Source organism: Sinohyriopsis cumingii, chromosome 2 (assembly GCF_028554795.1).
Source record: "Sinohyriopsis cumingii isolate HCF-2022 chromosome 2, ASM2855479v2, whole genome shotgun sequence".
NCBI lineage: Eukaryota > Metazoa > Mollusca > Bivalvia > Unionida > Unionidae > Sinohyriopsis > Sinohyriopsis cumingii.
Genome location: NC_142962.1, coordinates 13,832,296 through 13,844,431, shown reverse-complemented (window position 1 = coordinate 13,844,431; position 12,136 = coordinate 13,832,296). Strand labels below are relative to the sequence as shown.

The 12,136-nt window shown below is 35.5% G+C and overlaps 1 protein-coding gene across 4 annotated transcripts in view; it reads left to right on the top strand.

The window, feature by feature from the left end:
- LOC149804357 (striatin-3-like) overlaps positions 1 to 12,136 on the top strand; it is a 132,311-nt gene that overhangs the window by 107,053 nt on the left and 13,122 nt on the right. For all 4 annotated transcript variants that reach the window (XM_089939359.1, XM_089939351.1, XM_089939369.1 and 1 more), the window contains 4 exons: positions 2,620 to 2,787; positions 4,201 to 4,341; positions 6,431 to 6,538; positions 9,571 to 9,657. In XM_089939359.1, coding sequence (XP_089795485.1) covers positions 2,620 to 2,787; positions 4,201 to 4,341; positions 6,431 to 6,538; positions 9,571 to 9,657 — 504 coding nt within the window. The remainder of the gene's footprint in view (positions 1 to 2,619; positions 2,788 to 4,200; positions 4,342 to 6,430; positions 6,539 to 9,570; positions 9,658 to 12,136) is intronic.

Below are 12,136 nucleotides of genomic sequence, written 5' to 3'. Positions count from 1 at the left end.
GACTAAACTTAGCAGATGGTTTGCATTTAGAGTTAGGAAGAGTTTTCTGTAATATTGTTTGTCATAGTTTAACATGTACTATATAACTGACACTGAATGTCAACTAGAAACAGGTCATATAAATTAACCAATTGATAATTTGCACAGTTCAAGTGGAAAACACTTTACATTAAAATCGGATCTCCACAATTGAAAATCTGACAGGCTGTGATAAAAGTTAATGTTTTGATAACTTTTGGAATTTCTGTTGGTTTAGTTTTAGTAGCCTGTTGCATAAAGCATTGCATTTTTGGTTAGAGTTAGTGCTAATAACAATATTTGTGTCACTTTCAGAAATTTGAAAGTCTTGATTTGATTGGTGAACCACATGGTCAACAGATCACAACTTCTTATTGGTATCCATTGGATCTCCACATAGAGCTGTTATGATCTTTGGCTCCAGGTGGCTGAGTGGTCAAAAACATTTGATTTAAGTGATTACTGCCATTTCACCTCTGTCCATATTGGTTTGAGTCTTGGGCTTGGTTAATGTATGTGCAAAGGCTTGCCAGTAGTTTCCCATGGGTTGGTGGTTGTTCCTGGGATTTTTCCAGGGTCTTCCTTTAAGAGTTATACTGGCCGCTATGTCCACCATTTTCTTAGCTGAAAATATCTTGACATACAGTCTGTTCAAAATGTCTGAATCCTTTCAGAATGTTCTGTGCTTCATTTCTTTTTACTGCAGAAAACCTCTGGTGGACTTCTTGATGAGATCTGACAATAAACCCCCTCTCCGCTTATTTTTTGTTAATGTCTCCCAGTCCCAGTTACATGGGACCAGGACAGTGAACTTCTTCGGTCTGAGTGGGATTTGCCTATTTGCCATTGCTCCTCCTCCCTTTTGGACTCATTCTTTAAGTGCTTATACTGGTAGCTTACCTGTGGCCTTTGCAGCTGTTGTTTAGCAATTTTTACTGGAAGGTACATGAGTTCAAAGTTACCACAGAAGAGGGACCTGCTGTAGCACTATAGGGGATCTCTTCCTCATAGCAGCCCACAGATTTTCCAACCTCACGTTCTTTCACTAGTGAATTACTCACCAGGCCAGTTGTATAGCAAGCTTACAAATTGCTTTAGCTTGCATAAGAGCCAGTCTGCTTCCTGGATTTAAGATGCAAAGTAGAGAATGTTCTGTGATTGGGATAGTAGGCAACACATTACCAAAACGGTCTCCCTGAAATGCATTGGCAGCCTTTCTTTCTTTCAAGGAGAAGAATATTCAGTGTTCAGTATGAAGGGTCATTAGCACAATCAGATTCTCTACAGGTAATGCCATCAGCTCAGGTCCTCATCTTCCTATCTTGTCACTTACTTTGAGCTTCTGAGACTCGTTGATACTTAAAAGCAGTCTATTGTGCATTCTTTGGGCTACAGTAAAGCCACTTTGCAAACACAGAGTGTGACATCCTTTGAATCTCTGCCAGGAGTCAGTTTGCTTGCTAGCTTTAACCTCAACAAGGAGGAGTAAGCTGCTTCCTTTTTTGGTAGCAGAGAGTGGTTTATGGTTCAGTGGTGATTATGACTGTTTTGCTTCTCTGCCAGATTTGATTTCTGCTGAACTTTCTATCAAGATTCTGAGTCTCATTCATCTTTGCTAGGGATGATCAAAATAGCCTCCTTGCCCAGTTAGAAGTTGGAGGTATTTCTTCACTCAAGGGGATCTTCTTATAAGAATTAGCCCATGAAGTTAGTTTCTTCTTGTCCCTGTCTGAATGGATCTTCAACCTGCAATGATATGATGAGAGCTGCTTCAAGAGGTTCCCTAGTAACTTCTTATTTTACCTTCTAACATTTTCGCACAAGAGGAAGGTGTTTATGGTGTTAAACTCTATTGCAATAGCACAACTCATGGCTCATCATTCACCCAGCTGAATGTCATACATAAATTCTAATACAATTTTATTTTCTTCTGAAGCCATCAGCCTTGTACACGACAAATTTAGCAATGTAATAGCAATAGGTAACATATTAATGCTATTAAAATGTATCCAGGGGGAGGGGCAAAACTAATTTTAATAACACTTACTGACAACTAATGCATGGATTCTCTCCTCATGCTCCATGCTTATGTTCTGTTTTCTGGGTTTAAATAAAGAGAAAGTGTGCAGCATCAAACTGCGACCAGATTCGTTTCTTAATTTTAGAACCTTTCATATTAATAGGAGTAGAAATCATGTACGATCATGTATAATCTGTAACTTGGACATGGGACCTTACATTCCTGACGGTAGGCAGTGCAGATGTGGTAGGTAAGTGTCACAGTATTAAAATAAGCTTTACTCCTCTCCACTATTTGAATTTTTTTTTGTCTTTTCACAATATTTTATAACGGTATTAAATAGTTGATTGTCAAAATTTTACAAAAATGATAACTAGATTACAAAAAATTTGAAAGTTGGGCAAGCTTAGCACTCCAGCTTTGATATTTAATCATGCACACATACCCCAGTGTCATAATAGTTAACAGCTAATTAAAATGCCAAATGTTAGCTTGTGATGGTTAATTAGAAATGGCAATTTGTCATCTACAGTTTGGTGTACTACTTGGTTTTGTCACTTTTTTGTTTGTTTCTTTCACAGATACCAATGTTTTAGCTGACACAATGATAGCACACACAGATGCAGTGTGGGGACTGTCCATACATCCCTCCAAAATGCAGTTGCTGTCCTGCTCGGCAGATGGAACAGTGCGACTCTGGAGCCCGGGAAGCAAGTCACCCCTCCTCAATACTTTTACAGTGGACAATGGTCAGTAGCTTGCCACTGAATTAAGAGAATGTCTTGTTTTTTAATTTAAGGGTGGGAACAGTGATTTTAGTGTTTAGATATGGCAGTAGAGTCAATATACAGATCTTGGGGACAGTACAACCAGCCTCAAATTGTGAAGACTACTATCTTTATTGTTAAACACTTTGAATAAAAGTGGTCAAAGAATAACCGGAAATATAATTATCACTGACCTTACGTCCATGGAGAGACATGAATTTACAGTGGTGTCAGAGTTATCATAGTTTGCAGTAGTTTGTACCAGTGCATAATTAAGGTTTTACCTGGCAGAAGGCATCTCATGTGCACAGATGTGTTACAGTCACCATTGTTTGAGGCCATCATACCATTTTAGAGTTACCAAAAATGTGGTTTAACTTTAAAGTGGAATATTCAGTAGAGTCAAGATGAAATGAAACGTACGTACTGTTGTGCATGGTATGGAATTATCATGGTTATATCAAACAAGCACAAGGCATGTATATCACTTGTATTATTTCTTTAGCTGATCAAGTCCATTGAATATTTTAAGGAAAGGTCCAACTGTAAGGTCACTTTTTGTTAATCTATACTTGGATTTTAAAAACAAAAATTACTTTTTCCCAGCAGTTGTCAAATACTGATAGGGCTCTTGTTTTATGTCATTATAAAGTAAGTGTCAAGGAAAAGAACTACAAAATAAATGATTTGATCAGTCATAATAAAAATTGCTTTCCTTGCTTCTGTAGGTGTTCATGTGAAATCTGGCGAGTCCAGTTAACAGATGAAAATTGAGAACACTATGTACACATTAAGATTGGGTTGGTTTGGTGTTTCTGTGGCACAGAAACAAAAGTATGTTGTTTTTTAGTGCCAAGTAAAGAACCTTGTCCAAGGACAAACCACAGTAGCTGACCTGGGTTGATCTGATTATAGGTTTCAAACACACACCCATTTGTTTGTGAGTCCGGCACACTGACCACTACAAAAGTTTTTAGAAAAGAACATGGAAACTCAATTTATGTATAATAATTACGGGTACTCTGTTAATAGATTTATATGCTATCTACACATATAAAAATCATAAGGTTCCCTCACCCACCCATGCAATGGTAAAGAGAAAAACATGGAGGAAAAAAAACTATATGTTGGATACAAGGACAAGAATTTATTTAAGGATTACATGGTTGAGGTATCAGGAGGCACTTACTTTAAAGACAAAACTTCAGTTAAATTTTAATTGGACTAGTCAGCATAAATCAGAACCACCTTGGTTATCCTAGTAACTATCTTCAGTTTTGTGAAGTACCTTCTGTCTTTTTCCCTTCTCAGTTAATTCTGGAATAAAAAATCTTCTTGTAGATTGTGGTTGGATAAACAGGTGTCACTTTAATGAGTTTATTTTTTTTCCTACAGAGGATGGAGTTCCCACAGCTGTGGACTTCGTGCGTTGTGACCCCAGTCAGATGGTGGCTTCGTATACCTCATCCAATACGTACTTGTTTGATATAGAAACATCAAAAGAAATTGTTAAATTAGAAACTAAACAAAACTCAGGTAAGCTTAAAACAAGATCGCATAACAGTGTTCTGGTCATAGCATGTGACCTGTTTCTGAATGTCAAAAAGGAAGCTAGCTGTGTTTTTTACTGTAACTATGGTCAGTACTATAGAGCAAGTAAAAAGCTGTCAATTTCTGACGTGAACTGAAGATGTTATAAAAACTGATGCTACAGAAATAGCTGGCACCCTGTCCACAGGGAAAGTGAAAATGGAAATAGAGAATGAGAAAAAGAGTGAAAAAGAACCAAAATTCAAAGAGAAGTGGTTGAGTTATCTACATCTAGTTAAGGAAAAAAACAACAGGTGGGGTTTAGTGTTTTGTGTCAAGCATATGAGGAAGATGATAGATTGACCAACGAAAATGGTTGCACAAATTTGCTAACATCAGCCTTGTCACAACATATGGAATCAATAAGCAGTCTCTGGGACCAGCATAGGGTGCTAGAGCATCCTTTTACCTTGGATTTTTGGGAATAACTATATTTTCTTGTGCAGTTCATTTTGTACTATAGAAAATTTAGGGTTGCAGTGGTCATTTTAGTCAAGGCAGCATGTTTATTGTAGTATAATTTCTATTCGGTCACATGTGGGGGAAAGTTTTCTATAGAGCTTAAAGTCTGTGTCCACTTCATAGTTAATAAAAGCAGTGCTTCAGTGACTTGATCAGTATAGTCAGTCTGTTAGTCCTTTCCTACAGGAAAGTTTAAGTGAAAAAGCAAAAACGTGTCCACTGGCATCTGCAACCAATTAATGGTTACAGTTTTCATCAACTTATGTTCAATATAGTAAGAAAAGATTGTTTCCTTGGTATCACACAAATACAATAATGTAGGACTAAAATCCTAATGGTGTCTTATGTTGCATCTTTTTTTTTAACCGTCCCCACAGTATGTTTTTACACTGTATCTGTAAGGAATTTATCTTCTCTCATCCGGTGTTTAAAGGTAACATGAGCAACTTATAATAAGTATGAGATCTTGGAAAACCATGTCTGAGGTATATAACACTTATTTTATTACATTGAGTCTAGTACTATGAAGTAATTACATTGAGTCTAGTACTATGTTTGAAGTAATTACATTGAGTCTAGTATTATGTTTGAAGTAATTACACTGAGTCTAGTACTATGTTTGAAGTAATTGCACTGAGTCTAGTACTATGTTTGAACTAATTACACTGAGTCTAGTACTGTTTGAAGTAATTACACTGAGTCTAGTACTATGTTTGAAGTAATTACATTGAGTCTAGTACTATGTTTGAAGTAATTGCACTGAGTCTAGTACTATGTTTGAACTAATTACACTGAGTCTAGTACTGTTTGAAGTAATTACACTGAGTCTAGTACTATGTTTGAAATAATTACACTGAGTATAGTACTATGTTTGAAGTAATTACATTGAGTCTAGTACTATGTTTGAAGTAATTACACTGAGTCTACACTGAGTCTAGTACTATGTTTGAAGTAATTACATTGAGTCTAGTACTATGTTTGAAGTAATTACACTGAGTCTAGTACTATGTTTGAAGTAATTACACTGAGTCTAGTACTATGTTTGAAGTAATTACACTGAGTCTAGTACTATGTTTGAAGTAATTACACTAATTCTAGTACTATGTTTGAAGTAATTACACTGAGTCTAGTACTATGTTTGAAGTAATTACATTGAGTCTAGTACTATGTTTGAAGTAATTACACTGAGTCTAGTACTATGTTTAAAGTATGTGATACTTCCAGTCCATTTATATTTGAAGTATGTGATACTTGAAGTCTCTGTTTGCTTTAAATATGTGACACTTTAGTCTGTTTGCATGTCCATGCAGTTGTCCATATCCTAGACTAACGTGCTTAGATTAACATAAATAGTGATTTTTTTTCCATGGCTAAAGTAAGGTGAGATAGACTAAAAGAATGTCTTTCTTTTATTAGGTGTTTTTATTTTTTTTTTAAATGCAAGTAAATTAATTTTTATTGGCCCCATAAGGGCAATGGTGACATGGGTGTGTGGGATGGAATAAAAATTTTATCGCAGATTTGTGGTGATAATAATATTATCAGACTTTATTTTGTTTCTATGCCATTTCAGAATCTACTATAAACAATCAGATCAACAGAGTGGTCAATCATCCAACTCTTCCAGTATCTATAACGGCCCATGAAGATAGACATATTAGGTTCTTTGATATGAACACAGGTAAGGTTTACACATACTCATGTGTTTTTTAAAATTCATTTTATTTTCTGTTTAGTTTTATATAGTGTGTTTATGTTTAGCTCTTGTCCCCATAAACCAAATGCAGCACCCAGATCATATAAAGGAAGTTACAGATAAGCATAAACAGTTAATCACTGGCCACTAAAACAAGCAATTTTATGTTTGTACTTTTTGAAATTTCACCAAGAAGTGACAGTTCAAAGATTCACATTTAACTTTGAATAAACTTGCAGAATGTGGTTGTTAAGTTTGGATTACTCATCAGTAACTATAGTGTGAAGATACCTTTGCACCATCATGGTGGCTATCTTGAAATATTGTTATTAGTAATCCTCTTAAATGCAAAGTCATTTTGACATGGGATTTTCATTAGAAGAGTTGTTTTTCTGTCTAGTTGGTCCTAAATGAAAATGATGCATATTGACCCTCATTATGGCCCCCATGGTCATCTTGAAAATATCACCACTCCTCGGAAAGGGTGGTTTTTCAACGGGTTTTCACCAATAGACGTCTTAGGATATCTAGTTTGTCATAACCTGTAAAAGGTGTTAATTGTATATCCAATATTGCTGCCACAACAGCTTTTTGCTACTTCCCCTGAATAAATGGTCATATTGACCACACCAAAAGATTTGTAATGATGTGGATGTGTGCTTGGTCCATGATGAAAATAGTGCCTATTTGTCATCTATTGTGTCCACCACAGCAGTTAATATGAACATCTAATCTTTGAATAATATCAGAGATTGTTTTAACAGATCGAAGTTTAAAGGAAGAAATGGTTTAGTCTTGAATTTCTGGCAATTCATTTTGCCCAGTATAGTGTCAGTCCCTTTGAGAGACTTTTGTTTAATGTTAAGCAAGTACGAGACAACTTTTGCTTTTTGTATATAAGTAAAATGGGATCCACCGTTGCTATCGTGTTATGAGAAGGTTTGCAATATTGTAGTTGTTGTTGTGGGGTTTAACGCATTTTTCAGCACAAGATAGGCTATACATGGCGGCCAGCATTAATGGTGGAGGAAGAAGCTGGGAAAACCCCAGGAAAGAACCACTGACCCATGAGAAACTACTGGCAAGTTTTCTCACATACCTACATAGGCCGATCCCACAACTCGAACAGACGCAGACAGAGGTGAGATGGCAGTGATCCGTAACAGTGAGCGCTTTAGACCACTCAGCCACTCGGGGCACCTGCAATATTGTAAGCATGTTTGCCAATTATCAGGTCGCACTAGTAAGAGAAGCAGTGTATATTGTTTGCTGTATTAACTGCCTTGTATTTTGACTTTGTTGACTCTTTTGTTGGCTATATTGTGATTGTATTGACCTTTGTATATTGTGATTTTATTATATACTTCATAAATAGTCCCATTAAACTACGGTTGATATCGAGTGGTATTGACCATAGTTAAGTAAAACTGTTTACTGCCTCCATTTATTGTAAACATGCAATATCATTCGATGAACTACTTCTGTCAGATGCTAAATAAATGGTGACAGAAACTTGGAATGCTGACCATATCATAAACTTGAAATGCTGACCATATCATAAACTTGAAATGCTGACCATATCATAAACTTGAAATTTCATCAGATCCAGGTAAAGACTACCAGCTGGACACCAGTGCAGAAGAGTCGACAGATCTAGCATATAGATTAAACAAAAACAAACTAAATCTGAAGATTTAAAATTAAAAGTGAAAAACTAAATACTTGTGCAATGATTTTGAAAATGGATGGCTAGTCGCTGTTTGCATGAGAGGGAGACAGTGTCAGACTCATCTTTGATACATGTTACATTGTATCAGTAAACAACTTCCCTTTCACATAAACAATGCACTTTTATCCACTCAGATTGGCTTTGTTTTAGTCTTAACTATGAATTTAATGAAGCACAAATTACTCTAAAAAGAACAAACATCCTTTTCTGGAGGTATTATCCATGACAGATGGTCTACAATTCCCTGGTAACAATCATGACGCACACTTCACTTTAAAATTACTTGTCACCATAACTGCAGCACCAAGACAATCCCAATACTAATGTTCGATTAGACTGAATTTTTCAGACTGATCTTTTCACAATGAAATCATCAGTTTTCATCAACGTAATGCATTATTTTTTCTTAATATTTTTTTGTGTTTATCTGGCCACATGACATTCCATTGTTTTCATGAAAGTAAGTTTCATTGAGTGCTGAGTGAGAATCACTACACGTATGTCACATTAGCATATATTACTGTGCTGTGTTCAGATATCATTCTTGCATGCATTGAATAATTTAAACTGTTAAAGGAAATGTTGAAATATCTTTTTGTTTCAATTGTTATTCCCTTTACATAATAGAATAATAGTTTAACTTGTGTTTAAATATATAGTGAAAAGGTCATCGACAGTATTAAAAACCATTGTACCCCCCATTCATGTGGCATAGAATGCTCTAACAGGCGCAGGAAGTTTGTGTCACATGTCAGGTCCTGTATTTTTCAGTACTCACTTAGTAACCTAGATGTATTGACCTACTTATATTGTAGCTCTAATGATCTTTGAATATTATGATTGTATTTGCTTTCATGTATTGTATATTGTGACCGTATTGACCACTACATATTTCACACCTCTGTATGAACAACTATGACACAGATCAGACAGCACATTATGCAGATCTTAATGTATGTTTTTGCATTACGCATGAGCATGCATGGAAAAAGCTTTTAGCTCCATTTTCAAAAACTTGTGCCATGTGCAGTCATAGATGCAGTGGATGCGTCCATCTTATGGAGGTCACAATGATCTTGATTGCTTAAGATTTAGCTCCATTTCTCATAAAATAAGTATTGTCCTGAAATATAAAGGCATTCATTTCTAGGACTAATAACAGCACTTCCATAAAGTAGGTCACATTGTCCTATGTTTTTTGCTACAGTAACTGTGCTGTTTTATGTGCATGATAACACTTTCTGGGCAGGCAAGACATTTAATATACTATTTGTTTTATCCTTTTCAGGCAAAATGATTCACTCAATGGTGGCTCATTTAGATGCTGTAACTAGTTTAGCAGTAGATCCAAATGGTTTATACCTTTTATCAGGGAGTAAGTATACTATTTTGTCTTGGTTTTTTTTTAATCAAGTTCAAACAAGGTTCAGCTGCAGTTAAGTTTGACATACAAGTCAAATGGCAGTTTGTCTGAAGCTAAATATGCTGAATTTAGCACAAAGAAAAGGTTGTCAAATCGTTTATGTATTACATAATGTAATACTCCTCATTATGTCAGTACCTGATGTGTAGTGCAATTTTCTTTTCATGCCTTTATGGAAACTCAACATACCAATCACACTGTTATCAATGTACAGTACATGCATTATGGATTGCAAATTGACAACTCAGTCTGTTGGATGTGGATACCAGCAAGTTGTGAAGTTTCCACTACAATACTGGATGTATAATATGTCTGGTGATTTCTGTCAAGTGTAGTGGACATTCACTCAATCTTGTGGAAATCCATCATGTATTTTATTGTTGTCATAGTGGGTTTTTATGGCAGCCCTCACAGATTTTTTTGTATTCACTCTGCGAGTTGACATACTGAAAAGTAGATGGGAGAAATCCCAATGCCATAAACCTGACCATGGCAGGTGTCAATTTCAATCCATTACATGTACAAATTATACAGTGGTAATATATGTTGTGGTATTTGTCAGTGGCCTAGCCTGGAGAAATATTCATTACATAGAAGAAAGAAAAAAAGCTTGAACTTTCATGGTATCTTTTCACCCATTTCCATGACAGAGCAGGCACCAAAACAATTGCATTGCTACAACATACATACTGCTCTGGTGGCCTAGTGGTTGGAGCATCTGCCTCAGATACGGAAGGTCATAGGTTCGATGCCTGGCCAAGTCATACCAAAGACCTTTAAAAATGGTACTAGCAACTGTCTCGCTTGGCACTCAGCATTAAGAGGTTACTGTTAGGACTGGTCGGCCTGGTGTCATGATAATGTGACTGGGTGGGACATCATGCTACATGTCTGCGGCATGATGCCCCATTGCTAGACATCACTATAAACAACCAAATCGCAGACATTGTAGCAATATGACTGAAAAAATGTTAAAGTTAATTAAAAGTCCAAATCACATTACATCACATCACATACATACCTTGTGATTGCTTATATTACATTTACCTGTTAGCATGAACTGATGCAGAAGTTCATATATTGTTCTGCATCAAGCAGCAACTTCTATGTTCTTTCTCAATAAATATTTCATAAAATTGCTTTTAGTAATGGTTATTAATTGGTTACAGTTTCCCATTAATGTCGTGCAATTTCCTAAACCTCCTATAAGCGAATTATTGAAAGCAGTTAGGAAATAAAACATGAAAGGCCCCATCTTAACACAAATGCTTCAGATGTAAAATAGTTATCATTTGCTGTATTTGTCCTTTACATGGTTTGCACAGCCTTGAAAAATTGAATTTCATGGGTAGCATTAAAAAATACTTAATTTCAACCAGGACTTGAAAACTTGAATTTTAGATGACCAGAGCTTTCTTGCACAAAATAAATTATATTTGAAGTAGCTAAATGTTTTTAAATAATAAATGTTCATGAATTTTTGTTCAGAAATAAAAAAAATAACATACACCAGTTGCTGAATTGCACAAAGTACTGATATTGGCAAGGTTGCCACTAGATCTGCACTTTTAATTGGATATCATGTTTTACATACCCAGTCATTGTCACTTTTGCTTTCTAAGCAACAGAATAATGTTCTATTTTGTTTTTTTTTAAAATAAAAAAATTTAAATGTGATGTAAAGGACCGAGTGATTTTTCCTATTGACAATACAGTTGTTCTGATTGGTTGAGGAAAAACTGAAAAATTCTGATGAGATGTTAATGGCCAGAATAATCAATGATCGGAACATGTTTATTATTCTGAGAAAATATCCTTTTCTGCAGGAAAAAAAGTTAACTTTATTTATGCTTACAATGGCTACCAATAGCATCATACAATAAAAATGAAATGTACATTTTACATATCTGGCCATTATGGAAGTTGAATGTGGGGAATCTCACTTAAATGTTTGTGAAATATTTTCACTTGTTCACAGGTTTTCATTTGCATATAGATAGCTTCCCCCCCCCCTTGGTAGCCTCAGCAAGATGATTATGTTTGTTTTCTCAGGCAGACCAAAATCTAGGCCAGTTTATGTAAATGTAACATGTAAACATCTATACAGCCATGTGCTACTGGGGATAGTGAATATTGCAGTGGAATGTTTAGTGGCAGTGTTTGTTGACAATTGGATATAAATATGATAAAGAATACGAGGATGTCCATATAAGTTGGTAGTACTATAATTGCAGACAGTGCAATAAGGAATAGATTTTGTAACCTTGGCAAACATGTGGCTTAGTAATTTTGTGTGGTATACTAGGCATTTTTGATAGATATGTGTTCAACTTACGCGTAAAATAGTACAAGTTTAGGGAAAATAGAAGGTAAGAATAATACAAAATTCCACTTATAACAAGTTAAAACTAATTTGATGTGCAAGGCTAGA